This window comes from Mustela nivalis, assembly GCF_964662115.1.
Source record: "Mustela nivalis genome assembly, chromosome: 14".
In the NCBI taxonomy this organism is placed as follows: Eukaryota; Metazoa; Chordata; class Mammalia; order Carnivora; family Mustelidae; genus Mustela; species Mustela nivalis.
This window is the reverse complement of record NC_139033.1, coordinates 83,795,077-83,822,992: the sequence shown is the minus strand read 5'-3', so window position 1 is coordinate 83,822,992 and position 27,916 is coordinate 83,795,077. Positions and strand designations below refer to the sequence as shown.

The 27,916-nt window shown below is 52.0% G+C and overlaps 2 protein-coding genes across 21 annotated transcripts in view; one reads left to right on the top strand and one right to left on the bottom strand.

The window, feature by feature from the left end:
- RSPH14 (radial spoke head 14 homolog) overlaps window positions 1–10,884 on the bottom strand; it is a 79,263-nt gene extending 68,379 nt beyond the window's left edge. Inside the window, exons 1-4 of one of the 3 annotated variants that reach the window (XM_082697935.1) lie at window positions 10,759–10,884; window positions 4,343–4,600; window positions 3,189–3,291; window positions 501–619 (exon numbers count right to left, since the gene is read on the bottom strand). In XM_082697935.1, coding sequence (XP_082554061.1) covers window positions 501–619; window positions 3,189–3,291; window positions 4,343–4,541 — 421 coding nt within the window. In that variant the 5' untranslated portion in view covers window positions 4,542–4,600; window positions 10,759–10,884. Of the gene's footprint in view, window positions 1–500; window positions 620–3,188; window positions 3,292–4,342; window positions 4,601–6,614; window positions 7,145–10,758 lie in introns of those variants that run through there. The other 2 variants (XM_082697934.1, XM_082697936.1) reach the window with 2 other exon arrangements.
- Window positions 496–27,916, top strand: RAB36 (RAB36, member RAS oncogene family). Of its 18 annotated transcripts, XR_014302475.1 has the most exons (13): window positions 10,855–11,017; window positions 11,709–11,791; window positions 15,042–15,133; window positions 17,207–17,272; window positions 17,701–17,802; window positions 19,794–19,858; window positions 21,376–21,431; window positions 22,296–22,373; window positions 22,680–22,770; window positions 25,018–25,115; window positions 25,640–27,270; window positions 27,359–27,520; window positions 27,799–27,916. XR_014302475.1 is itself a non-coding variant. In XM_082697951.1 (11 exons), the coding sequence occupies exons 2-11, from the start codon at window positions 11,723–11,725 to the stop codon at window positions 25,775–25,777; spliced, it is 855 nt and encodes a 284-aa protein (XP_082554077.1). In that variant the 5' UTR covers window positions 496–576; window positions 11,709–11,722; the 3' UTR covers window positions 25,778–27,916. The 18 variants fall into 18 exon arrangements, 15 of the variants coding, with proteins under 15 accessions (XP_082554077.1, XP_082554065.1, XP_082554073.1 ...); XR_014302476.1 differs by having other exon boundaries at window positions 27,359–27,916; XR_014302477.1 differs by having other exon boundaries at window positions 25,640–27,520.

Here is a 27,916-nt window from a genome sequence, read left to right as displayed (position 1 = left end):
AGTGGGTAAAGAAACTGTAGCGTACTCATATAACGTGAATACCATAGTCCAGCGCAAATTGTCAAAAATCATACATGGATCTCTGCAATAAAACGCTGAGCACAGAGAAAGCTAGAAACCAGACATTACAGGATGAATGTTTCCACTTAGGTAAAATTTAAGAAAAGGCTTAAAACAACCTACAGTCTCATGTACAGGAGATACTGTTTCCCTTTGGGTGAGGAGTAGTAACTGGTCTGGAGCACGTGGGAAGTTTTTAGAGTGGTGGTGATGCTCTAGAAATTTCTCAGTCTGTGTGGTGATTCCATGGCATGTTCACTTAGTACAACTTAATAAAACATTCATGTACAATTTGTGCCTTTTTGATATGTACGTAGTACCTTAGTAAAAGCATAACTTTTTTTTTTTTAAACATGCTCTAGACTGTGACCTGCAGCATGGCGCATGAGTGACCCAGAGAGGAGACCGAGGGGCCACCTGAGTGCCCACAGAGAACCTACCTGAGGGCAGCTGGGCCACGTGCTTCAACGCCAGGTGCAGATTCTCTCGGCAGGCTACCTGAGGGTCGTTCAGCAGGTAGGACAAGGCAAGGAGGACATCATGCTCTAAAAAGCCCTCTCTGGGGAAAAGAATTCAGATTTAGACACAGTTAAGACCATGCCCAGAAAGGATCCAGTAAGACCAAGGAGGAAGTTGCCCACCCGCAACAGGCATGGACCACGTTCCTCTGGCTTCCAGGGAAAAGAGAAAGGCCAGAGGTGGGCAAGCCATTACACCAACCCTAGAGGCCATGAGAGCTATGTGGCTTGTGTGCCAGTGGAAGGAATCACACGTTGGAATCACACAGCTCTGTCCCTTCCTTAGCTAGGACTCCAACTGCTCTGTGTGCCCCTGGATTCTTCCTTTCACTCTTCTGAGTGTCAGTCCTGTTATCTATAAAATGGGGATGAGGCAGCAGAATCCCACATCTGACCTACCCTGAACTTCAGGGACCCACCCACCAGGGCACACACCCACCGATGCTCCAGGCTCTGCAAACCCTGTCCCTCGAAGCCCCTGCCTCTCCCCCGAGCTGAATGGGGGGCTTGCCAATAGCCAGGGGCTTGCCTCCAAGCCTATGTATGCCTATTACACTGCTTGTGATAATTATATAAGTTAATTAACTATTAGATAAGCCAATTAGATGTGAGAAGAGGTTTGTTGGTTTGTTTTTGTTTTTTAATTTCCTTATGAAAACAAAGTTGATTGCTTTGGGAAGACTCAAAAGTGAGTCTAAAAAAAAAAAGTGAGATGACTATAAATTCTAGAAGGCTTTTACATGCAGATTACTCCATTAATGTCTTTGAGTTCTCTGCTCTATTGGAAAGAAATTCAAGCTGCAAATTAGATGATATTATAGGTGTGGTTTAAGCAAAAAAAATGACGGGAAATATCAACCAGTGGGTCCACACCCAAGAAGAGGTCTGGGTGGCACACCAGGATTGGTGAATGCCGAATTATTTGTGTCTGGGGTTAAAATGAACAGTTTAAAGGGAATGTACAATTTCTTCAATTGCTGGCTTTATCACTTTTTTTTTTTTTTTTTAATAGCTAACTCACTGCTGGGGCCAAGCACATGTGGTGTGAGGGCTTCTGAGCTCATATCTCTCAGGGCTGAGCTCAGTGAGAACTCAGTGTGATGCCCTTGCCCGCCTAGGACCTAACACAGGAAGTGCCCAACCAATCATGCTCATGCCATTGTTGGCCAGGATTTAACCTACAGTGAGTTCTGAGTCATTCTGGGACAAGAAAATCCTAGCGGGGCACCCAAGTTGCAGGGGACTTCCCTGACTGCCCATCATGAGAGGGCCTCTTCAGTCAGTTCTGGTCACTCACTCCCTGTCATTCCTGCTTTGTAAGGCTGGGGTGTTTGCCTTGAGGGCATCTGCCTCCCTCACCTGCAAGTGAGCTAGAGGTAGCCAGGGCAGCTAGGCCTCCTGGAAGGCTCTCCCATTTGTGGGCTGTTATACCGACAGACTCCTCTAGGTGACAAGACATCAAGCCCCAGGCTACTGCCCCCATCCTCTCTTCCTGTTGCTGCCTGTATGGGTACAAGAGGTACAAAAGTATCCTCATGACCAGTTACTTAGAGCTTGCCAGGCTCCACAAGCTACTGGCTTTAAGTTATAGGCTCACCACAGAACTCAGGCAAACTCCAGAAATCAGCCTCTGTTACTTTGGGCCCTTTGCATTCTTTGTCTACTATGCTATGGTGGAGCAAGCCACGGTTTGGGAACCCTGGACCCTGGTATCCTGGATATCCTGGTATCTCCTCACACCTGGAGGTTGCAGTGGGAGGGATGGCAGAACCTGAAGGACAGTGCAGGCCAGGCCAGAGTAGGTCTTTGGTCCGTGATATTTGCTTCACTGCGTGTCACCCCATCCAACCCTGCCACCGTGGCCATGTCCAGGAATCTGCACCCCCCCCAACTCCTACTGCCACGAAACAAACTGACAGGCACCCCCACTAGGCTCACAAGTTCCTTGTACCTGCCCAAGCTCCAGGCACCTCTCCCCATAGTGTCTGTCAGCTCTTGTGGGCTAACCATTTAATGTCTACATCAGGTCAGAGAGAGAAAAGAGGAGTAGGAAGAATGAGAGGCTCTTCAGTCCTCGATGCTCCTAAGTATTAAAGCACTTGCCTTGGGTCTGTCTCAGGTAAGCACAGTAACACATTTAAACCCCTGCCCCCACGAGCAGGTGCAGAAGAGGACAATGAGGTACAGAGAGCTTGGGGAGAGGCGGGACTGAGCAACCTTACATTTCGTGAGATGCCCTGACACCCCTGAAAGGATCTCCAGCTTCTGCAAAGGGGCATCTGTTGTTTACATCAAAGCAGCCAGAAGATAGTGAGCACCCTGCCCTTGATTCCTTCTTTCTGGGTGCATGCACCCTGGGCAGCAGCACCTGGGCAGGGCTCCAGGGCTGTTTGTGATTCTCTGCGCTGTTTGCAGCACCAAGTAAAACTAGTCATCCCAGGTCAAGAGTGTGAACTAAACGGATATGGGAAAGCACCTCCACCCTCCCCTCGACACACACACAGACTGACAGACAAAAATTCAGAGATTCAGGGTCATCCAAGGGCCTGCCACCCAGGGGAGGGCTATGGCTCCCAAGCATGACATGGGTTTCCAGAGACAGCTGCCCACCTGCCCACGTTATGGGTCGCCATGATGTGGAGCACCTCGGTGGTCTTTATCCGCACCATGTCATTGCTATCCTTCAGCAAAGCTTTCAGGCTCTCCAAGCAGCCTACAAGGCACAAAAATCTTTAAACACTTACCAGTCTCAGAAATCAACTCACCTGGAAGTCAACAAGTGAGCCAATGTTGGGCAGCAAAAAACTACTGCTGCTTTGGGGGCGGAGGGAATAGTGTCAGTTGCGAAGTCGTTCCAACTCACCCAAGGGGTCTCTGTGTGCCAGAAAGGCTTGCACCGGGGACTGTGTTATCTAACCCCCTGCACGTTTCCAAACAATGCTTTGTGTCTCAGTCTCAGTCTCCATTTGGGGAGACTGAGGGTCAAATTCTCACCTCTGTCCCAAAGTGGTCATGTACCCTTGAATAGGTCACACATAGAGATGCCAGGTTGTGCAAATAAAAATCCAGCTTTATTTATTGATCTGCCAACCCTAGCCTTGTACCCCTCCTCTGAACCTCCAGTTTTCTTATCTGTCAGTTGTTTTATCTTCCCTCCCAAGGCAGGTGCTATCAGAATTAAGATAACATAGGCAAAAAAAAGATAACATAGGCAGTGCACCTGGGTGGTGCTGGCCCAGAATCAGGCTTATTAAACAGCAACTCTTAGTACTGAAGTTCTACCCTGTGTCCTAGGCCCTGGTTCCAGGAACCACAGCCAAATCTGGAATCAACTGGCCCTTCAGTCCTAAGGCTGGAGGGAGAAGCCGCAATTCGTCCAACAGGTGCCTCATCTGGGAAACGTGTGACCATGTCATGAAAATCACCTCAAGCCTTATTTTGATAATTAGCAGAGTGGGACACAAGGGACAGAGTTCCCAGAACTGTGTAGTTGTAGGAAGGCGCGAGCCTATCTTTTGTGACAGTCTCATGGATGAGATAGATAAACAGCACTGTTTGGTGGATCTGTGGCCACATGGTTGAGCCGTAGCAGAGGGGACAGACTTGTGGCTCTCGGTGGGATGCTGGTGTGTCTGAGCAAGGACGGATTGACAAACCCAGAGGGTCACAGTGAAGGGGCCAGGTCACCTCAGCCCCTTCCACTTCTGGCCACTGTGTCTGTCCATCCAGACCCCAGTCATGGTCACCTGGGCTGTGACACTCACCTATGTCGATGGCCACATAGACATGCTCAGGGTCGTGCATGAGGTCACAAAGTGCCATGAGGGCTTTCTGCCTCGTCAGCAGGTCGTCTGACTGCAGCTCTTCGTTGAGCTTGGGCAGGGCCCGACAGCCATAGGCAATGGAGGCCTGGGCAGGGTTGATGTCAGGGGGCAGGTACATGGAGATCCGGGCATGGGCCATCCTTCCACGCCTGCAGAGGACCGCTCTCTAGCTCTCAAAACAAAAGTACTTCAGAACCACTGATTAAGAGAAATCAAAAAGGTGTCATTATTACCACTGGGATTTAGAAGCTACTTCTCATTTGATCCTCGAAACTCTAAGGGCAGTCAGGTGGGTATCTTTACTTACTTTCTTTTTTTTTTAAGATTTTATTTATTTGTTTGAGGGAGAGAGAGTGAGAGAGAGCAGGAGGAGAGGGACAAGCAGACTCCCCGCTGAGCAGGGAGCCCAATGCAGGGCTTGATCCGAGGACCCTGAGATCACGACCTGAGCCAAAGGCAGAGAAACAACCGAATAAGCCACCCAGGCACCCCCTTTACTTTCATTTTATGGTTTAGCAAACTGAGGCTAAGAGGAATGAAGGAATCTGCTCAAGGTCACAATAAAGGTAAATAGCAGCCCAAATTGCAAACTCCAGAGCTCTCCCATGCTTAATGAAAGAGGGACCACCAATGCTTTACAGGATGGTCCTTGGGTCAAAGGCACCAAAGAGACAAAACAAAACAAACCAGCAAACACAAATGTGGTCACCACAGATGGTGCTTATCTTACGCCAGCATCATCTAGTATCTAACCCAACTACTCCAGGATTTGTGTTATCCCAATCTTACAAAGGAAGTAGTTGAGGTCTGAGAGTAGGAGATGGCTTCAGGTTATGGAACTGAGAAGGCCAGGAGCCAATGTTTAAATCAAGGTCTAGTTCATTCATCTATCAGGGACCCATATTCAGATGCTGCTTCTCCTTTTTTTTTTTTTTTTAAGTATTTTTTATTATGATCAGTTAGCCACCGTATAGAAGAGTATTCAGATTCTCCTGACACATTCACAGAAAAAGGAATTAAGCTTAAAGTGTGATATAATTTTATTACACACATACACACTTGAAGCGACTGTAGGTGGTGTGACTCAGTATAGCTGACCCTTGAACAATACAGGTGTGAAATGCATGGGTCCACTTACACATGGATTTTTTATAAAACGGTACTCTTTTTTTAGTTTTTTTTTTTAAGATTTTATTTGTTTATTTGACAGAGATCACAAGTAGGCAGAGAGACAGGCAGAGAGAGAGAGGAGGGAAGCAGGCTCCCTACTGAGCAGAGAGCCTGATGTGGGGCTCAATCCCAGGACCCTGAGATCATGACCTGAGCCAAAGGCAGAGGCTCCAACCCACCGAGCCACCCAGGCGCCTCTAAAACGGTACTTTTTTTACACACTACACTTTGCACATATTTTTTACATAACTACTGAATGTATTCTCTCCCTGATACCCCTCTTACTAACATTTTTAAAAATCTAGCTTCCTTTATTGTGAGAATATAGTATAGTATACAATAAATATAACATGCGTGGTCATCGACAGTGTATGTTATCAGTAAGGCTTCTGGTCAACAATGGACTTAGTAATAGTTAAGGAGGGAGTCAAAAGTTATAAGTGGATTTTAGATTGTGGGGGAAGGGTAGTGTTGGCACTCCTGACCCCTATGTTGTTCGAGGGTCAACTGTAATTAAGAACGGGGTCCAGACCTAGGCCGTGGGTGGCCCTTGACAAGTTACTTCTACTTCTATCTGTGTCTTTCTACTGCTGCAAAAGGAAAGTGATAAGAACACCTCCTTCCTTCCCTGCCAGAGTGGTTATAGGAACTGCTGCTACCCAGGAGCCTGGCACAGCAGTCTCTGAATATGTCCTCTGTGGCTACTGTTAACGGTGGTAGTGGTTCCTGCAATTAGTCCCAGTGACAGTCCCAGCCCTGTAGGAATGCTCAGCTTCGGTAAAGGAGGTGAGCCTGACTTTGATTCTGGACACCAAGTGACCCCCCGGGGCAAGAGGAGAGGGGGCCCTGGCTAGGAGGAATGTGGCCTTTTCTGGGCTCTCCGAGCTAGGAGTAGTGGGTGCTGGGGACAGGGTCCTGCCCTCTTCTAAGGAGCATGGGTTAGGGAGGTAAGAGGACAAGAGACCGGTGTGAACAGGGAGGGGTGAATCTGGGGACCCCCACCCCCACCCCGCCCCGATCCCTCTGGCGGCGGCTGGCTCACCTGCCTCAGCCCGGGGTCCCGGAAGCGCTCGCCCGTTGCCAGGCGACCGGTTGCCAGGCTACCCGACGGCGCCAGCAGCGCCCACCGCGCAGGCGCGAAGGGCCCCGGGGCCGGAACCAGCTGTAAAGTGCGGACAATGATGCTTTACAGGGTTACGGTGAAGAACAAAGGCGGCTCAGCTTTGTTCATGGTACAAAAGGGAAGCGAAGTGACTGTACTCTGAATTGAACCCTGCATGCCTTTAATCCTCAGAGTAAACTTGGGAAGTGATAACATCCAGTTTACCGACAAACTTCAGAAAGGTTCAGTAGCTTCCCCTAAATTACCCTGGTCTGATCCCTGAACTGTCTAGCCCTGGCTCATGCTCCTTGATCTGCAATCTGATTACCTGCTAATGACACAGATCAGCCCCGCGGTGGAGCAAACACACTGCTGGCTGGAGCAATTGCTCTTGAAAGCAAGCCAGACCCATCCATCACCTGCCCTCCCATGGCTTTCACCTGGTCTCAGGACACAGTCCAAACTCCTAGCCTGCTACCCAAGGCCCTAGCTCATGACCTCCTTCAGCCATGGTGGATTCTTTTAATTTCCCAAATGGTCAACTCTTTCCTGCCGGCTGAGATGCTTGTAACACTAACCACTTCTTTGCCCTTCAAGACACAGCTCAGTGTACACTTCCTCCATGAATCCTGTTCTCTCCCCAGCTCCAAAGTAGTAAATAACCCCATAATTTAATTAACCCACAGGCACAGTTCCGGCTCTAATTCTCTATTTCTGTTTCCCCCCAGCACACTCCCAACTTCCCAGAGGATGGAGGCCTTGTCATTCCTGTTTACTTGCCTTTCCAGTGCCAGGAATATACTAGAAATTTCAGTCAGTGTAGCATAAATGAATGGTTAATAGACTTGAATCAAGATTTATAATCTACAAAGCACTTTCACGAACTTGTGTGATCTTCACAAAGAACCTTGAAGTTGAGCATCCGTTTTGATGAAGTTCTAGAACCTAGGTGAGGTTTGGTGGGCTGAGGTCCGGAGCCGATGACCAAGAAAGAATTCTTGAGACATCTTTGGTGCAAAATGGTGGTTTATTAAAGCACGGGGACAGGACCCGTGGGCAGGAAGAGCTGCTGCCCCGGGTTGTGAGGGATGGCAGGTTATGTACCCTGCTGTTGGGGGAAGGTGAGGGGAAGGGAGGTTTCAGTGGAGTTTTCATATGCTAAAGAGGGCCTACAAGGTGCCAGGATGTTCCAGGCCTGCCGGAGGCCTTGCCCTTGCTGCTGGATCAATGTTGTCTTTAGACCAGCCATTAACATTAAGATCTTTGGGAGACTTTTTGGTGGGGTGTCACAATCCTGCTATCAATTGTCTTTGTTAGTGAGATTTAGAACATTTGTAAGCCAAGGGAGACTCCGGTCTAGCAGGATTGTGAGCTCTGCAAGTTAACTATTTGCTTATTGTTCATGGCAGTCAGGGCTGCCTGAGGGATGCTACACATATGGAGGGGTGCGGATGAAGGGGGGGGGTGCAAGGCGCCAGCTTTTGCTTTGTCCTCAGCCAGCCTCCTGCTCCCTCATCAGTTTTATAGCTGAGTAAACTGAGGCACAGGAAGAGGTAGAGCAACTCACCTAAGTCCATCCCCTAAGGCTGCAGCCTTAGCATTGAAACTTAACTAACAAAGGCATCAGGTATTACCCTCCAGCACAATTAGCTTTGGAATGAAGATCACTACTCTGATCTGTGCGCCCAGGATCCCATATTGTGATGGGGAGATCTGCCCCCTACTGTGGTTCTCAAAGGACCTAGTTATAAAGGATCTTTAACCCAGAGCCTCCTAGCTTTTTTAGGAAGATAGTGTGGAGAGCGCTGGAGTAGGAGTCAAGAAATCTGGTTTCGAATTCTAGTTCTAACTCACTAGGCAAATTCTTTTTTGTGAGCCTTAGGTGCCTTGTCTGTGAAATTAGGGAGCCAAATCGAGTAGATATTCAAAGCTGGGAACCCTGGGCCTCTCAGAATCTGGGTAGAGTCCTTTTTTTTTTAATTACCCTTCAGTTTTATTATTTTTCAATCTCTTTTTGTTAACTTTTAAAGATACACATAACATTATATAGGTATATATGTTAATTACAAAACATAAAAATATAATAACTATGTGTGAATTAACCACCAAGAACATTCTGAATGCCTGCATCCTCTTCCCCTATCCTATAGCCCATCTTCCTCTCCAAAGCTAACTACTCTCTCATTTTATGATTACACAGTCTTACAAGTGCCTCTAGAGGCCATCTAGCCCACATGCCTCACTCTTCAAACAGAAACTAGCTTATAGGAGCTCAGCGACAGGTCAGCTTTTAAACAGCCATTAATTACAGAAATTAATTTTATAAAATTAGCTCGAGAAGCCAGGCATATGATATTCAGGCATCATTTGTTTCAGAACTATGCAGATTAAGGTTAATGAACGGTAGGCCACTGCAGGGGACTGGACTCCAATCAAAGGCCAATGGTGTAGCCATGATTGCTGAGAGGAGGAGGTGTCTGTGGGAGAGACTTGAAGGAGGAAAGCACGCCAAAATACATGAAGGCTGACCTGGCAAGGCCAGAGATAGGGAGATGTTATTTATCATCTGTTTTCCAAATTGTTTATTTTCATTTGAGTTATTTATTGAATAAGAAATATATGACCATAGAGTAAAATCTAGAAAGTATGAAAGTAAAATGTCTCCATCCGTCCTCAGTCCCCAGCCAACAGGTTGTCCTGACCTGTAACAACCACCACTGGTATCTTTACAGAGCTAAGCTAAACTTATACAAGTAAATATGATTCATTTACTTTTTATTGTAGCAGCATACTTCAATGTTCTCTGCCTTCTTTTTAAAAATTTAATATTCAGGGGCGCCTGGGTGGCTCAGTGGGTTAAAGCCTCTGCCTTCGGCTCGGGTCATGATCCCAGGGTCCTGGGATCAAGCCCCGCATCCGGCTCTCTGCTCAGCGGGGAGCCTGCTTCCTCCTCTCTCTCTTTCTCTCTGCCTGCCTCTCCACCTACTTGTGATTCTGCCTGTCAAATAAATAAATAAATAAAATCTTAAAAAAAGATTTAATATTCATTTACTCCCTTAACATTCACTCAATGTCTGCTATGCCCAGGCACTGTTTAACCCATGTGTTACATGGGTGAAATAAACACAAACACCCCTGCTCTTGCTGCAGCCAGTGGGGGGAGATAGACAACCAACATAAACAACAAGTTTTATAGTATGTTAGAAAATAGTAGGTGCCTGGGAGAAACAGAGCAGAATGAGGGGTTGGGACGATGTTACAATTGTAAATAGGCTGCTTTGGGGAGGCCTCATCTAGAGGTGTTATCTGAGCAGATGTGAAGGGGAAGGAGGCGAGCAATGTGAAGATCTGGGGAAAAAAACATTCCAGGCTTAGAGAACAGCCAGTGCAAACACCCCTGTGCCTGATATGTTGCAGGAACAAGGAGGCCAGTGGAGCCTGTGTGGGATGTGAGGATGGGGAGTAAGCGGTAGAAGATGAGAGGAAATAAGGCCAGAGCAAATTACATGAAACCTCTTGGGCCATTGTAAGGATTTTATTAATCTGAAAGAGATGAGGAGGCATTGGACGGTTTGGAGCCAAAGATTGCTGGTGGTTTGATCAGTTTTAACAGGAGGAGCCCTGGGGCGCTGAACTGGGAATAGGTTTAACAGCAAGGGTAAAGGCAAGGCGACCAGTTGGAGGGAGAGAAGATGATGGTTTGTACAAAGGCAATACCAGTGGAAGGGGCGGGCGGTAAGAGGATACTGGACAAATTTTCAGGATAGAAACTACTGGATTTACTGATAAATCAGATACGGGTTGTAAGAAAAAGGAGTCAAGGGATCTTGGATATCCCTCCATACCAATATATAAAGAAAAACACGAACTATTTAGATACACAGAAAAAATCGTACTTAATATTGTGAAAATAAAAATTTAAACACCTCACGTAATCCCTACCCGTTCGATTAAACTACCACCTTTCCCATGGAAGCTGAGTGCGAGAGTCTCTCCACCCCGCCCCCGCCCCGGGGTCCTGGCCCCGCCTCCTGGCCGCCCTGACCCCGCCCACCGCCCGCCTGCCCGATCCCGCCTTCGTTACCATGGTGATCGCCGGCGGTGGCGCAGTGTCTTGGAAGCGCCTGCTGCTCCCCAAGAGGCTCCGGTTGCTACGGTGACCGCCCTTCCGAACCACGTGTGGGACTCTTTCCGCTGCGAGCCCCGCCCAGACCCGGTCCCCGACGCCCGGGATTCGTCAGATGTCGGCGGGTCCCGCAGGGCGCTAGTTGCTATGGTGATCGCAGCCACAGGCCCCAGCAGAACAGGCCGCGCAGCTTCCAGAGCCTTTGCCACCTCCGCGGGTGAGTCCGCCGCCCACTCTGTCCCACCTTAGTCCGCACCGCTGCGACCCCGTCCCGGAGGCCCTGCTTGGGAGGGCGTCACGGCCTGCAGCCGTGGGGCCTCCTCATTTCCTGAGCTCCTGCCCTGGGTCAGACCCGTGTTGGTCCTGAAGGAGAACGGGATCAGGTCCGGGAGGACGATCGGCCTGGTTAAGGACTTGACCAAGTCCACTCTAGTGGGAAGAGGAGGAGGACAGGAGACGCAGGGCTGCACAATAGGGGTGAAGGGGCCAGGCGTTCGGTGCGGTAAAGCGACAGGGGGAAATGCCTGACGGCTGAAACCTAAGGCCCTTCACTCACCCAGAGCCTTCAGACCTCGGAGAGGAAGAGCAGGGGACCACTCCAGTCCCGATTCCTACCCCTGGGCTGTGATGATGCATAGCTTGGCATTTGTGGTAAGGTCGGAGAGGGGCCACGCCTGGTTAGACACCAGGCAGGAGGAGACACAGGTCTCCCTGACTTCTAGGCAGGGCGGGGAAAGCCGGGTCCTCTCCAGGCCCACACCAGCCAAACTGCCTGCAGATGGAAAGATAGGGCCTCTGCCCAGTTTCCCTGACGGAGAAAGAGGCGTGGATCAGTGTTTATAGCTACTGAGTCCCCAGGGATTTGTGCGGCTCCCTAACTCTCTGTCCCCTGCTTGATTGGTTCACAGGACACTCTGCAAGGATGAGGTCCTCGCTGACACCTTTGGGGCCGCCGGTGAGCAGGGACCGCATCATCACCAGCTTCCCTAAGGTAGGGAGGGTCATTAGCCAGCCTTTTCCATATACGCTACTCTCCAGACACCCTGTCCACACCCACATTTCCCCACCTGCATTCATCACTGGAAACAAAGCAGGAGCATGGGGGAGGTCAGTCCCTCTCTAACAAACCCTGGGAACTTACTAGACTTCTTTAGAAACAGGGACACTTGGCCCTGACTTGCCCAAGGTGGACCAGCAAATTAAGGGTGACAGCAGGAGACAATGTTGCATGGAGGTTAAAGGTACAAACTTTGCAGTCAGACAGTCCTGGGTGTGAATTCTGACTCTGTCTTTAAGCCATGTGACTGTGGGCAAGTTACTCAACCTCTCAGACCTGCTGGTACATAAGGATAAAAACTCACATTGGGTTCCTGGCTGTTGGTAAACGGGAAATCCCTGACCTGACTCGTGCTCACTGCTGTTTTTTTGTTATTATTACTATTATCAAAATAGCACTCTAGTTTCCTGACACCAAATCCAGCCTCCTCTTTCCTTACCATTCTGCCTCCGGTTCCTGCTGCAAATAGGGCTCTTCCATGTGTATTAAAATCTAGTATTAATCGCGTCAGGCAAAGCAAATTGGTCCAACCCCTAGACGGGGCGTGGGACAATATTTCCCACCATTGCAATGCCCCTGTCTTCTGATCCAGTCATTCAAGGCCAGTTCTTGGAGCAGTTCATAAAGCAGGTCAGATACAATGTAAGTGTCCTCCAGGGGGAGCTGCTTCAACAGCAAAATGCTACTTCAGCCACAAGAGACAGAAGCTTCCCTTCAGGAGTGGATGTGCAATGAAGGCCAGTCAATTAAGTAAAAAGGCGAGGAATGGAGCAGTGTGCCTAGCATACTCCCATGGGTGGAAAAAGGAGAGGGGAGAAAACAAATGTATGTGTTTGTTTATACTTGCCAAAAATATTTCTGGAAGGACACAGAAGATCCCTCCATTAGTGGTTGCCTCCATGTGACTTGGGACAGGTATAGAGGGAAAAATCCTCTTCATGGAATGACCTCTCTGCCTTTTGAATTCTGTGCCCAGGCTGGTAAGGAGGAAGGAGGTGACTGCAGACTTTGGGTAATCTGGGTCTGCAGTCATACCTTCTCACCTTTTCTGCCTCTACACACCCGCAGAGAAAGCAGTGGTGCCTCGGACCTGGGGACAGCTCCTCCGGAATTTTCCATCTCAACAGAGGCCCAAACAAATTGCTTCCCTAGAGAGCTTGACTGTGATCACTAGGGATGATGGACCCTAATGTTTAGTGAGCTGAAAGGAAGGGAAGTGTGATCTGCCCAAAACAGTTCAGGTCTCATGGGACAGAGGACTCCATTTCCGGAACAGATCAGCAAGGCTCAGAGAGGTAAGGAGGGCTGCCTGGAGTCACACAGCTGGGCGCTGCAGAGCCAGGACTTGACCTGGGTCTGACTCCAGGGCTCCAATGTTCCCCTACCCTGAGAGGCAGCCTGAGGCATCCATCGTGCTTTCACCCAGAGTGAGATTCTCCCCCGTCCTGTGTGTGGCAGTTCATCCTCTATCCCAGGGCCACACACTTCAGACTTGAGAAATGCGTGATCAGGTAGGGCAAGCCCCTTCTCTTACTCTGTGCCTCAGTTTCCCTGTTTCTAAAATCAGCTCCCACTTTCTGCCCAGTCTTCCCTACTACATTTCTTCAGTGCACCCAAAATGGTGGGATTCCTCCAGTGACCACCACCATGACCAGGCTGTCCCCAGTTTGAAGCTGACATGAAAGTCAACAGGAGAAAGCAGCCTGCTTCCTCATGAGGTAGCTGACACTATCCCACACAAATGTAGGCTGCGAAACTAAGCTCTTCACCTACATTACCCATCTGATCTTCCAACGACCACATGAAGAGCTGCTGTTACGAGTGTCCTCACTTTGCAGATGAGGAAATGGGCTCACTGAGGTGTTGTGACTTGCCCTTTTGTAAAGCTCCTTCTTCTAGTCTTCGCTGCCTCCACCGTGCCTGGGGGACATATGCCTGATGGGACAGATGGGCCAGGAAAGAGCTCATCTCAGTGCCTGGAAACTCAGAAGAAACACTACAGCTTGGGATGGGGGTGGGGTCCTTGTCACAGGGGAGCCGTGGGTTCAAGCAGTGCCCCGAAGGACAGAACAGGTGGCCCCGGGGGACCACTACCATATCACAGCAGAGCACACCCACAGCTTCCAACGATGCCCTTTTCCCCACATCCTTAACCACACTCCATCCCCAGCCTCCACCAATCTGAGGGCAAAACACAGCAGTCGCCTTCAGTTTCCTTAATATCATCTTTTCCAATTACAAAACAAATGTGTGTTCAACATATGTTGTAATATCTTAATAGCCACGAACATTTGTTGAGTGCTTAGTATATGCTAGGCTGGGTCTGCGCTAATGGCTTCACAAGCATCATTTCATTTTATGCCCCCGGCTTACAGATGGGGAAATTAAAGTTCAGATACATTAGATAGCTGCCTGGGATCACACAGCAGCTAAGGGGAGACGCAGGTCTTCCTGACCCTGCAATCATGTTCTTCAACCATAACCCAGACCTGCTTTCCAAGAACTGGGGAAGACCCCAAAGAGCCCTCCAGGACATTTTCCATTCATACAGACAACATATTTTTAAAGCAAAAATAGCATCCAGGATCCCCAGAAGGCATGGAAGGATCTTGGAGTTAAAAGGGCCCTTATAGGGGGTGCCTGGGTGGCTCAGTGGGTTGGGCCGCTGCCTTCGGCTCAGGTCATGATCTCAGGGTCCTGGGATCGAGTCCCACATTGGGCTCTCTGCTCAGCGGGGAGCCTGCTTCCCTCTCTCTCTCTCTGCCTAATTGTGATCTTTCTCTGTCAAATAAATAAATAAAATCTTTAAAAAAAGGGGGGGGGGGCCTTACAGCCCAACCCTCTTCTCACCTAGAGAGGTCCAGAGAGGACAGAGACCTGCCACATGCCCACAGCAAGAACACAGCTGCTGCTGGTGAGACCCCGCTCTCTGAGTTGCCACCTGGGGCCTTTGGTCTGGCCCGGCCCCTGCTGCTGCTCCTCAGGACTCACAGGAGCTTGGAGTCAGGGCCACTGAGGGCACAAAGGATGGATGTGACAGGGGAGTCAGGGAAAGCTAACGAACCGGAGTTTCAAGTTTCAGGAGGGAGGCAATGCTGGGAGGCAAGTCACCACCTCACTGCCCGGCTTGGTGATGGAGTTGCAGCTTCGCAGGATGAAATGCCCATCTGTCTGTCCCTTCCAGTGGTACACACCTGATGCCTGCCTGCAGCTCAAGGAACACTTCCATGGACAGGTCAGCGCCACCTGCCAGCGCAGGAACACAGGGACCGTGGGGTAAGTGACCGCATGACCCAGGAGACACAGGATATGGGGGGGAGGCAGCGGCAAGGAGTGAATGCATGGATGAATGTATGAAGAACAAATGAAACACTTACACAGAACACACCCATACAGTCCAGTACGGGCCTGGAGCCGATCGGCATTTTTGTCTGGCTTTGCTGCCATAGAGAACATCTACCATAGAGAACGGCTTTCCCTTTTCTCAGTAAGTCACAGGCTGATCTTCAGCCCAAGGGCTCGGCACATGTGTGCTTCCTTTGTCTGGGATGTCTTTCCTACCCTTCCGCTCACCAGCCTTTTCCATGTAAGCTACTCTCCAGACACCCTGTCCACACCCACATTTCCCCACCTGCATTCATCACCGGAAATAAAGCAGGAGCATGGGGAAGGTCAGTCCCTCTCAGAGCATTAGGGGAGTCCCGTTCTACCCCCACTCCCCAGTCTGGGTTGGCCAGGGTGCCCCCCCTGGGTCCCAGACACTTATCTCACAGAATTACGAGTTTGCCTCTCTGGATTCCCCACTAGACCCAGCCTGTGAGGGCAAGGGCTGTGTCTGTTCTGTTCCCACCTCGGTAGCACCTGGCGCCACCTAGCCCTGCCAGCACAGGGACCTCGCAGCAGTTACTCCTCTCTCTCTCTTTTGAAATTTTTAAAGATTTTATTTATTTGACAGAGAGAGCACAAGCAGACAGAGTAGCAGGCAGAGGGAGAGAGAGAAGAAGCAGGCTTCCCGCTGAACAAGGAGCCCGACACGGGGCTCGATCCCTGGACCCTGGGATCATGACCTGAGCCAAAGGCAGATGCTTAGCCAACTGAGCCACTCTGGCACCCCAGTTACTCCTTCTCCTAAGACGCAGGTACCTGGGCCTGCTTTGCCTCTCCTCCTGAGGAGCTCCCAGCTGTCACACAGGTGTGGTGAGCTTTCGTTGGAAGCCCGGCTTGGAGGTTCCCCAGGGGGTGCAGAGTGAAGCCAGGCTCAGGTCAAAATGGCCATCCCAGCCATGGTCACGGAATGAGAACACCGGCCTTCAGTTAGGGAGGGCCGGTTCCGTACAAGGTACTTCACCCAGAGTACCTCTCTGACCCTTCATAATGGCTCTGGGAGATGGGAAACTGAGGCACAGTGGGTGCCCCCATAAAACTTTTTGGCAGGTGGAGTCAGGTCAACCCTACTCCAGGACCAGAGGCCCCCTGGGAGCAGAGAAGACACAGCCTCTGTGCCCCTACACATGGCCAGGGAGCTGTACCAGGTCACGAGGTAACACAGGTACCTTCTTGCTGTCTGCAGGCAGAGGAAGTACCTTGTCAGAGGTTTGCCCATTGAGCTCCTTTGGCATGAGCTGCCGAAACTTCCACCCACAGTCCCAGGCATGGTGCCTCAGGTAGTGCAGGATACACACAGGGTGGGGTTGGGGTGGTGGCTGCTCTCAGTGAGCAAGGTCCCTGGAGAGCCCAAGAACCCCAGAGCCAGTTTACCTCAAGCCATAGCCCAGAGCTGAGTCCTGGCCTGAGCCCTGTCCACTGCTCACCTCGTGGGGGCTCCGTGGCCCTTGCAGACACCTCCAAGGCAGTTAGGTGACAGAGGTGTCCTGCTTGCAAAAAGCAGGAGCCCATGCAGCCCCAGGCATGTGTTGGAGGGTGTGGGTGCTCTGTCCCCGTGGCTGTATCCCCTGCATGTTGACACTGTCTGAACCCTTGGCATGCTCCGGGTTCCTTACTGTGCGTGCCCCCAGCTTGGACACAGCTGCACCTGGGACTTCTCTGTCTTCTCCATCAGAACAAGACTCAGGCTCCCCTCGCGCCCAGTTCTGACCTTCATAACAGGGCTTGGGCCCATTGGGGTCAAGAGTATATAGCCCCAGGGACAGCAGAGTCCCAAGAACAAATGCAGGCCCTCCTGCCCTCCCCTTGAGTGCCAGGGATAGAGACAGACATCCCAGAGTGCCCCGTACCCTGTCAAGGACTGAGACGTGGCTCATGAGTGGGGAGTTCAGGGAAGGAAGGGCCTGTACGTGTGAAGATACTCTGTGGCCATGCTTGTAAGCAACACAACCATATCCCTCACAGGCTGCGGCTCTCCAAGGTGGTTGTCGTTGGCGATCTCTACGTGGGCAAGACCAGCCTCATCCACAGGTGCGCCCGCTGGCCACGCCTCCTGGCATTGGTTGTCACGCCTTTCCCTTGGAGGCCCAGTTAACATTGTCATAGTCAAAACTGTATGACTTCTGGGAACCACAACTCAGAGGGGGTACAAGGCATCAGGGAGCAGCAGGTCGGGCGGAGGGGTGCAGCGTCCTAGGACCCTGGCATTCGTGACACCATCCCCCAGGACCATGGGCTCAGACTTCACTGGCCCTGACCTTTGCCTTCCAGGCTGCCGCAGCCCCTCTTCCCCAACACAGTTCTCAATGACAGCTCTGTCTGTCTTCTCTGTATCTTCGTGGACCATCATCATCTCCTTATATTCCCTCTGGGTGGCCATTTTGTTGCCTGCAGACTTGCACTGTCATGAGCAAAGCTTCTACACATACCCTCTCTGATGACTTCCTCGACTCCCGCAGGTTTTGCAAGAATGTCTTTGACCGTGACTACAAGGCCACCATCGGGGTAGACTTTGAAATTGAACGCTTTGAGATCGCTGGCATCCCCTACAGCCTGCAGATGTAAGTTGCCCTCATGTCACACCATTTCCTGTGTGGCTCCTGGGTGGGCTCTGCGGAGGGAGACCCATGGGGAAAGCCACGGTGAGCTCCTTCTGGACTGTGCCCTGTGGTGTTCAGTGAGGACTTCTCTGGACAAACAGGAATGGGTATATGACCCTGGGCTTTTCCAGTTCCTCAAAGCCCCATATACTCCCTCACACCATGGGTGTCTCACGTTGGTCATCAGACCTGGGGAAGTCCTCACAGCCTGATGTGCCCATCCATCTTTGTCCTCCCCAATACCTGCCGCTCACGTTTTGGCATCAGGTCCCTGCCTCTGGCCTGCCTGGCCCTCAGTGATCCCATTCATCAGGCCAGCAGGGTCGCTTCTGGCAAGTCACTTCAGACCTCTGTGTATCTGTTCTCATCTGGAAAGTGTAGCCCAAAATGGTCCCTGCATGCTAAGGCCTGGTGGAGACCACCTAGTCCACGTGCCTTCCCTAGGCTTGACATACCCCGCTCCTCCTCCTCACCCCTCTGCTCTGACTCCACTCCCCCTGTCTCTCTCCCTCTGTCTGTTTCCCTGCCAGACCCCATGTCTCTGCCTCTTGGTAGCCTGCTGGCTTCAGCTCCTCCACTCTAGTTTCCCTCAGAACAGCCCAGAATCTCTCCTCCAAGCTCACACTTTCCCACCAGGGCCCTGGACCCAGCTGTCCATCTCCTCTGGCACCTGGAAGATACAGCAGGTCTGTCTGTGTCACTAGCCCTTCCAGGTTCTCCTGTGTGGCCTCCTCCCTTTCCTAGGCTCTCCTCCTAGCTGCCCCTATACCCTTCTTGCTTGCTGCCTCTGTCCTGGTCCCTCCCCTTCTCTTTTCTCTCTCTCTGCGGGGGTCACACCTGCTCCTCTGGTTTCATTCCTCAATCCTCTAAGCTCTGCCTGGGCTTACCCTAGGGATCCATGGTCATCAGAATGGAGTTCACCTTTTCATGGTCTCAGCTCTTAACTCTGTCATGATAATGCCTACTTCTCTGAGAACAGCTCCAGTGCAGTCCTAGACACAGATGGCACCACCAAATCTTGCCCGAGGGAGAGTCAGGGCCAGACCAGAGCAGAAGAGGCCGTGAAAATGCAGGGCTGCAGGGCTGCAGGACCAAGGGGCTCTGAAGCCACAGAGCTGATGGGACAGCCAAGGTGGAGCCAGGCAGAGAACGGCCTGTGCTGGGCTCCTCCTTGTGGCCACCAGCCTTATCTAACTAGAACAGATACACCGTCCTGGCTTACCTTCTCATTGTCCCTCCACTGCCAGCTACCCGGTTGGCCCCATCTCCAAGCCACCCTCCCAGCTTCCCACCCAGCATGATCTTCAGAAGCAAAAGACAGTATGAATGAATTAATGACAGAATAGGGCCAAAAAGTTCTGCATCATGCTGAATCACTTCAAAAAAATTGCAGACTATTGAGCTCTTATTCATGACTTGTCTGCTTTTCCATTTATGGCAGAAAGTTTAATTCTGATCTGTTAATTTTAAAAAGGGATGGGTTTTCAGACTCAGATCTGCACAGTGACCACCTACCTAGTTCTAAACCAGAGCCAGTAGATCTCAGTATGTGTGTCCCCTGTCCTATACTGTGCCAATGGCAGATACCATTAATCAATTGTTGCATTCTTTTCCATAGAACCAGGGGCTCCCCTTCTCCAGAGAGCCAGAGCTACCTGATCAGAGTCACCCAGGAGATACAAACCACATCACTGTTAGACACCGCCACCCCTCCATTCATCTAGGCAGTGGAACTGGGGCATGCCCCTCCCCCACAGTGAATCCAGTCAGGGAATTGCCCCATGGGGCACCTTAGGAAGGAAATCGTGAGGAATTGTGGGGACCTCTGGCTGGTAGTTGGCACAAGCCCTCAGGCCTGCCTGCCCACAGTCCACCAGCCTGCTGGCTCAGACCACTGCAAGTGCTTAATCTGCCCCCTCTCTTTTTCCCTTTCTATCTCTGCCACCACACAGCTGGGACACAGCAGGGCAGGAGAAGTTCAAGTGCATTGCATCTGCCTACTACCGGGGTGCCCAGGGTGAGCATCCGGGTGATAGCAATGGTGGGGCCCTCAGCCGCGTACAGCAGGAGGCTCCCACTGGGCTCATAGCAAGAAGTCCGGGTCCTCTTCACGGGTACCAAATCCGCCCTCCAAGAACCACTGAGAAAATCCCTGGCCAGTCCTCGGGGCTGAGGAGACTGCCTTCGAGCCAGCCGGGCCTGGGGTTGGCCTCGGCAGTCACATCCTTCAGGGACCCTGTGCTGGCCGATGCTCCCTGGGAGTCTCAGCCAGTTTCAGCTCAGAAGGATGCCCAGCGGGAGGTGCATGTCCAGAGACCCCAGAAAAGAAGAGCACAGTCGACTCCTGGAGGAGGTGCAAGGAGGCGAGGCTGGAGGGTAGGAGCAGAGGGGCCACAGAAGGACTGCACCTGCCAGTGGGGGCCGGGGGGTGGCCCAGGCACTGGACAGGCCTTGCAGACAAGCTCCCCACTTCAACCCCAGCGCCCCCAGTGGTTTCAGTGAGAGACATGAGAGCCATTCACAGTATCCAAAACCAGGCTCACGCTATGAGACCCATTTACATCTACTCGGTCCTGGTAAAAAGAAATCATAACATTGCCATTTGAGGTTTGGGAAAAAAGCAAGACCAGGAAATAAACCGTGAGTCCCTTGGCCTTGGGTTGAAGTTCCAGCTCTGGCCTGTCTTCTAAGGGGGACGACACCCCTTGAAGATGAGGTGTTAGGCACCTGGTACAACCCTGGGAACCGCAGCCTGGCCTGCCACCGTCACTATTCTCAGTATCCTCCTTTGCTTCATTCCCCTCTGCCTCGGGGGGCCTCTTGCAGCCTTCAGCCAAGCTGCAGGAAAAGTTCTGCCTGGCTCTGCTCACACCCCCAGGCCTAGTAGAGAGCCGGCCTTTCTGAGCCACATGGGACTTCCCTCAGGACTCCAGCAGGATCCTGGACACCACAGAACCTGGCTGGAGCCAGAGATGAGAACCATCCAGCTCCTCAGACATTGTTCCCCTAAAGCTGGTTGTTGCTAATTGCCCTCATAACCATAGCTGCTGTTGGTCGAAAGTCCTATGTCAGGCCCTAGACCCAAGCTTGTAAAAATAAACCTCACAGCACCCCTGAAAGCCTGAGGTATCGTTCTCACCATTTTGCAGATGGGGAAATTGAGGCTCTCAGCAGTTAAGGCCCTCACCTGAGCTCTCTTGGCTGTAAGTGGCAGAAGGAAGAGTTGAACACAGAAGCCCATGAGCTCATCTTGCGTCCCTGGATGTCCTCTGGGGCTGGGCCTCTGGATATGGGTCAGAGAGGGTGATGGGTAGGAGGTCCTAAGAGGCAGCCATGGGGTGTCTCCTTCCTAGCCTCCATACTGGGGATTAGGGCTGATTGCCTGGGGGGGACCACTCCAGCAGCTCTGCGGGAGCCAGGCTCCTCTCTGGTTTTCTCTTGGGGAGCAGGGAGCTGCCTGAGGGGAGCCCCTCCTTGTACACCATGGTTGTCTCACCTACTGCTGACCGGTTCTTGGCTTCTCCCTGTGTCCAGTGATCATCACAGCCTTTGACCTCACTGACGTGCAGACCCTGGAGCACACCAGGCAAGTCTGAGACTCTCTGGCCTTTTTGGTCCTTTTTGGTTCTGGATCTCCCATGAGCTGGGCCCCCCATGGGCGGTGCAAGGGACCATACTTGCTTGTCAGAACTGACTGCCCAAAGACCACATACTGTCCAGTTACCATATTATCCCTTAAGATTGGCACCCACCTGCTGAAGGTGGGACCAGCTCAGGGTACACAGCCAGGCCCGTCACATAGGAGCTGGGACTCGGGAGGGCCTGCATTTGCTTTAAAGTTCTGCTGTCACCATCTTGAAAGTTTTAATCATTGCTGGTTGAGGGACCTCACATTTTCACTTTACTCTGGGTCCTACAAATTATATATACATCCAGTCCTGTCTGAAGGAATACCCCTGGGGCTATCTGGGGCAGAGACCTGCTCATGGGAGCTGGTAACATGACCAATTCTGGGGGGTCATCTGCTTCTGCTAGGAATCAGCCAGTTAATGAACCAAAGTCCTCTTTACCTCTCTTTGGTTTGGGACATTTATATCCCATTTCTCCCAAGCCCTGTGAGGGAGGTTGGGGTGATCATTCAAGTGGATGAAAGGGCAAGACTCCCCCAAGGTGACACAGGGTGAGGGCAGAACCAGGGCAGGGTCCTCACCTCCCCTGACCAGTGCTTTTGGGTCCCTGCCCACCTGCAGTCCAGCCAGAGCTCAGCTGGTAGCAGGACCAGCGCCCCACTCAGCCAGCTGGTCAACCCACTCTGCCCTCCCTGAAACTCAAGACTCAGTGCTCCCAGCCCTGGAGCAGACCCACATCTGCATCCCCCATCCCGTGGTCTTCCTCAGATCTCTCTAGGTGGATGGATGCCATCAGCCTGTCTCCCTTCTATGCCTTCTAGGCAGTGGCTGGAGGACGCACTAAGAGAGAATGAGCCGGGCTCCTGCTTCGTGTTCCTTGTGGGAACAAAGAAGGACCTTCTGGTGAGCACACCAGAGCTAGAGGCCTATGGCCCTCGGGAAAATGCAGCCACTTTCAACCCAAGCTTGGGGAGGGAAGGGGAGGTGCTGATGATGTGCCTGGATGGAAATTTGAAGACCCAGAGCTGAAAGTAAGGGGCACCTGTGCTCACCTCATCAGAGAGGAATCACTGGGATCTCACCCCTGGGGAAGGCGTACCCTCTGCCCATGTGCTGGGGAGGGATGAGCTGGGGAGAGCAGAGGCACAGTGGGGAGCGCCCCCAACGGGAGGGCCTGGAAAGCTAGGTCAGGAAGGCTGCTTCCCCCAGTCAGGGGCTGCATGTGAGCAGGCAGAAGTGGAGGCTGTGCGTCTGGCCAACGAGATGAAGGCGGAGTACTGGTCGGTGTCAGCTAAGACAGGTGAGTGGGTGCGGGGTTGGTGCCCCAGTGGGCATTGGCAGTTTCCTTCGGCGGCTCTGTGGCATGCTTGAGTCACAGCCAGCTATGCTGGTGACCATGTAGGGCCTTCCACTGCCTGAGAGGAGTCTTCTCATCTCTAGGGGGAGACCAGAAGTATGGCCAGCAGGAAGAGCAACACCTGGCCCTATGCCCATGTTCTCTGACACATCCCCCTTCCTCCTTGAGGCAGAGCCAGGGAGCAGCAGAGCTGGGGTTGGAATATAGCCCTCTCCTGTAACCACTCTACCATCCTGCCCACCCATCCTAAGGTAGCTGGGTAAGAGGCACCTCCTGGCACAAAGAAAGACCGAGTAACTGGGGTCTCCCATCCCTTGCCTGATGTCATCGTGGAGAACACTGCAACATGGCTCATGGCCCCCTGGCCTTCATTCATAGCCCACCAGTCTGTCCTCTAGGCACATGGGGCCCCCAGTCACACGGAGTCCCCAGGCCCTGAGCTGCCCTCATCCACGGGCCATTGCTTACTCCAGCCCTGGTAAGATGCCTAATGTCTCCGCCTCAGTATCCTTATTTGGGAAATGGGGTGATGCTGTCCATCTCATTTCATTTTTTATTACGAAACATGTTTTAAATTACAAAAGCCACATGTATTCACTGAGTAAAAATTAGAAAATGTAGAGAAGCAAAGGACGCACTTAAAAAACACAAGTTGTTGGTTGCGATGGGGGATGTTAAATGAAATAACATGCAATTATTTCTGGCTCATAGAAGGACCTAGCAGCTCTGGGGACTCTGGAATTATGCCTTGTGTTCCTTGCCCCAGGTAAGGGACCACAGTAGACCTCTGACCAAGGACTAGGGGAGGCAAGGATGGGAGTCTTAAGGGTGTGCACCACAAGGCAAAGGGGAAGAACAACCTCCAGCCTGTCATGGATGGCAGTGCCCATACCCAGTTCCCTCTTCTCCTTCCTGACAATGACCCCCATGCCCTATGGACCCACCCCTTCCCTGCTTTGAGTAATGGAAGATTCACTGAGAGTTCCCCATGGGCCAAGCAAGATTGCCCTGTGCAGTTGTATAGATTGTGTAGCTGCCCAAGGGTAGTGCACAGGTCGGGGGCTGGAACCTAGCCCTGTTCCCAGATGGGTGGCCTTCTCCAGTCGTGTCTGAAGGGATAGCCCTGGGGCTATCTGGGGCAGAGACCTGGTCAAGGGAGCTGGTGACATGACCAATTCTGGGAGGTCATCTGCTTCTGCTGGGAATCATCCAGCTAATGGACCAAAGTCCTCTTCACCTCAATTTGGTTTGGGATATTCATATTCTGCACAAAGGATGTGTGGGATATGAAGGATATATCTCTCCTTCTATTTTCAATGACAGCCTACCTGGATATAGTATCCTTGGCTGCATATTTTTCTCGTTTAGTGCTCTGAATATATCATGCCAGGCCTTTCTGGCCTACCTCTGTGAATAGGTCTGCTGCCAATCTAATATTTCTACCTTTCTAGGTTACAGACCTCTTGTCCAGCACTACCTTTAGTATTTTCTCTTTGTTTCTGAGACTTGCGTTACTATCAGATGAGGGGATGTTGACCTATTTTTATGGATTTTGAGGGGCTTTCTCTGTGCTTCCTGGATTTTGATGCCTGTTTCCTTCCCCAAATTAGGGATGTCTTCTGCTATAATTTGCTCCAGTATATCTTCTGACCCTCTCTCTCTTTCTTCTTCTGGGATCCCAATTATTCTAATATTATTTCATCTAATGGGATCACTTATCTCTCAGATTCTCCCCTCGTGATCCAGTAGTTGTTTATCTTTTTCTCAGCTTCTTTATTCTCCATCATTTGGGCTTCTATATCTGAAGGAGGACGCACAAAGGCTCTATGTGGGAGTTGACAGCAGCTGCCCACTGGAGAGGTACTCAGAAGTGACAGGAAAACAGACACCCTTCCTTCCAATCTCCACACATCCCAGTGCCAGGACCACAGGAGATGCTCAGTGCTTATTAATTGGAAGAGGAAACGCTGGGAAACCAAGTCTCAGAGATTTGAGGGAGCTTCCGGGGCTGGGCACCCCAGAGCCCCCGGAGATGGGAAGCCAGGTTGGCCAGCCCCCAATTACTTGCACTGTGCCACACTAGGCAGCCCCACAGGTGGGCCGCCCTGGCATCCACACCCACTGGCTCCCAAATTCATCTCGAGGTAAGGGCTGAGGCAGTGGGGTCAGGGCCATCTCTTGGGCCCACAGGGGAGAACGTGAAGGCATTCTTCAGCCGCGTAGCTGCCCTGGCATTCGAGCAGTCGGTTCTACAGGACTTGGAGAAGAGGAACAGCACCCGGCTCCAGGTCGGCGATGGAGACCTCATCCGTGCGTACAGACAGCAGGGCCAGGGGCTGGGGAGCAGGCTTGCAACCTAAAACTCACATCCACCAGCCTCCTGTCCCAAGAGGCCACTCCCTTAAATTGCTCTCCCATGCAGTCCTCTCTGGGGAACTCTTTTTGTCAGGATTCTGATGTCAGGCCCTCAGCCCCCCTGACCCTTCCTGCCAGCTCAGACTCACTCCCTGGCTCTCTTTGCCCTCCTGGCATCTGCCTCATGAACCAGACTAGGTATCCCTAGCTGCGTGAATGTGTCCCTGCTTTGGCTCTCCCCATCTCTGTCTTTCCCCATGCTGTTCCACCATCTGGAATACTTCCCAGACCTATCGGCCTGTGCCAGGTCACCAAGTCCTTGACTGAGAGGCCTGGGAGGTCAAGCTCAGCTCTAACCAGCAGAGTCGCTGGAAGGTGCCAGTGGCAGGGGAGGGAGGCTGCCCCATGTCAGCTTCAGGTGTTAGTTGGGGCCACATGACTTCTCCTGTCCTTACAGGAATGGAGGGGAGTCCACCTGAGACCCAGGAGAGCACGACATCCTCCAGCCTGGGTTGCTGTTAGCTGGAGCCTACACCAGAAGCCTCTACTCGCCGCACACACACGGGCAGTGCCTTCCGCGACCGTGGAGTGGTGACGTGAAGCCATCTGTGTCTGCCCACCCACCATCCTGAGCCCCAGAGCTCAGCCTCTGCTCATTAGCAGGTTGGGAGCCAAAAAAGGCCCACACTGGCTGCCCAGGAGTACCCCCACAGCCCTGCTGGTGGGTGCAGTGCAGTGATCTTCTGGAAGGCCAGTGTCACCTACAGAGTTGCCAGACACTCACCCCCCCAGCCTTGAAAGTCCTCAGAACCACAGACATGAGACCCTGGTGACTCATGGCCCGCCTCTCTCGCCCTTGGCACACATGAGCTGCCCATACAGGCACTCTGCCAGCTTTCCTAGATCAGCCTCAGGATCCTTGTTTTCTCAGTGGTGAGGGCAAGCAGGACTTGTCAAAAGCCAGCATGTGAGGAAAAATCCACCTGTCATCCCTGCTTGGGCCTTTCCTGTAATCACCAGGACTTGCAGTTCTAGGCCTCAGAGCCCCAGGCCTCACTGTCCACTGTCCCTCTGCCATAGATTTGTGGAATCCCTGGGCAGCCTTCCTCCTCTGATGGATAGACAAGAGGGTCTCTCAGGCTCCTTCTGGCCAAGGGATCATCTTTGGCTTCTCCTTGATTCCTAGGATCCTGTCCTGTTGGTCAGTGGACAAGGATGGGCCAAGCAGGCCGTTCATGCCTCTCTGGCCCAGCTGGACAATGAATTTCTCTAGCTGTGCTATGGGAAGGAGGCTGCCCAGCTGCCCCTGGGGTGAATTACTGCTGCATGCCTTGTGTATGGCGCTGACCTGCAGTTACTGGCAATAGTCACCCAGATGCTGCTGGGCCAGTGCCCATCATTGCCTCGCCGTCCCTCTCTCCCTCTGACCTGCACAGGAAAGGCCTGGAGAATGAGAAAACACTAGGTGTGTGCCTCTCAGGGCCTTCATGGTGGCATCCGTGGATCTTTGGAGGATGTCAGAGGCCCTCCAGAATCTAGCCAGTTCCCCATCTACACCACCCCTTCCTGCACATCCAGAACAGGCAAGAACAATTCAGGCCTCCCCTCCCCAGCCCCCACCCAGAGTACCTGTGATCTCTAGCCCCTCGTGTTGCTCTTCTGTGGGGCCTGTAAACGTCCCCCGCCCCTCCCCCACAGCCCTGGGATGAGCCCACTTATCCCCACCCACCCCGATCCACAAGGAGGTGGACACCTTGGGGCACATCCTACCTGCTTCTCTGAGATGGTAGGCATTTTGCAAACAGCTCCTCTGGTCAGTGCCCCCACACACAGCGCCTGGCACACTGGGAGGGCCCAGCGCAAGCTGGTTGGCCCACAGCAATTTGCCAGATGCTGGTTGGGGAAAAACACTGGCATCTTTTTCTATTCAGTCCCCCTTCACCATATTTTATTGCTCATTTTTTAAAACACTTCTTTACATATATCACTCTTGAAGGAATTCTGTGCTTGTTTATTGTAAATCAAAACAAGACACTACAAGGCTTTGTATGCAGAGTGAAAGCCCACCCCCCACTCTCGTCCTTGGAAGTAAGTGTTGTTAACAGCTGTGGGAGTCCTTCCAGATGATTCCTCGGCAGCATTGCCACGTGTGTTGTCTCATTTGTCGTTTGGCCAGAATGATCTCTCACCACACATGCTGCCCGGCAGCCTGCATTCTGGTTGACCTGCGGGAGCCCTCTGTGCACACGGACCCAGCTTGTTCCTTTAGCAGCTGCCAGTTTTCCTTTGGGTGATGGACCAGAGTCCCAAGTGCCCTGCCCCCTAAGCAGGACATGAGGTTTGTGTCCAGCTTCAACCTTTTACCAAAGTTACTGTGGTGACCATCCTTGTGGTTGTAGCTGTGTACACTCGGGATTCCCAAAGAGAACTTGCTGGCCCTTCTGAGGACTCATGGCCCAGCTTGGTCCATTGGACACAATCTTGGAGTGGGAGGTCGCGGAGTGCAGGCTGCACTAGGACCAGGTTTGTGGCACACAACAGGAAACGTCATGGGATGGAGGAGCCCAGCCACAGTGGGCTGGCCTCTCCAAGGGCGCCCTCTCCTCCTGCCTTCAGGTCCCCGGATTAGGGGGGGCAATAATGGGGACCTGCTGAGCTGGAACCACAGTGTCTCAGGCACACCCACTCTCTGTAAGTAGCCCTTTATTAAACTCTCCCTGTGTTGTCCACTGTG

Excerpts from the sequence above, each read along its gene's own strand:
- RAB36 (XM_082697947.1), top strand. The coding sequence starts at position 10,948 with ATGGTGATCGCAGCCACAGGCCCCAGCAGAACAGGCCGCGCAGCTTCC. Across the intron at positions 19,859-21,375 it reads CTACTACCGGGGTGCCCAGG|TGATCATCACAGCCTTTGAC; the intron begins GTGAGCATCCGG and ends CCCTGTGTCCAG. Across the intron at positions 22,374-22,679 it reads GAACAAAGAAGGACCTTCTG|TCAGGGGCTGCATGTGAGCA; the intron begins GTGAGCACACCA and ends TGCTTCCCCCAG.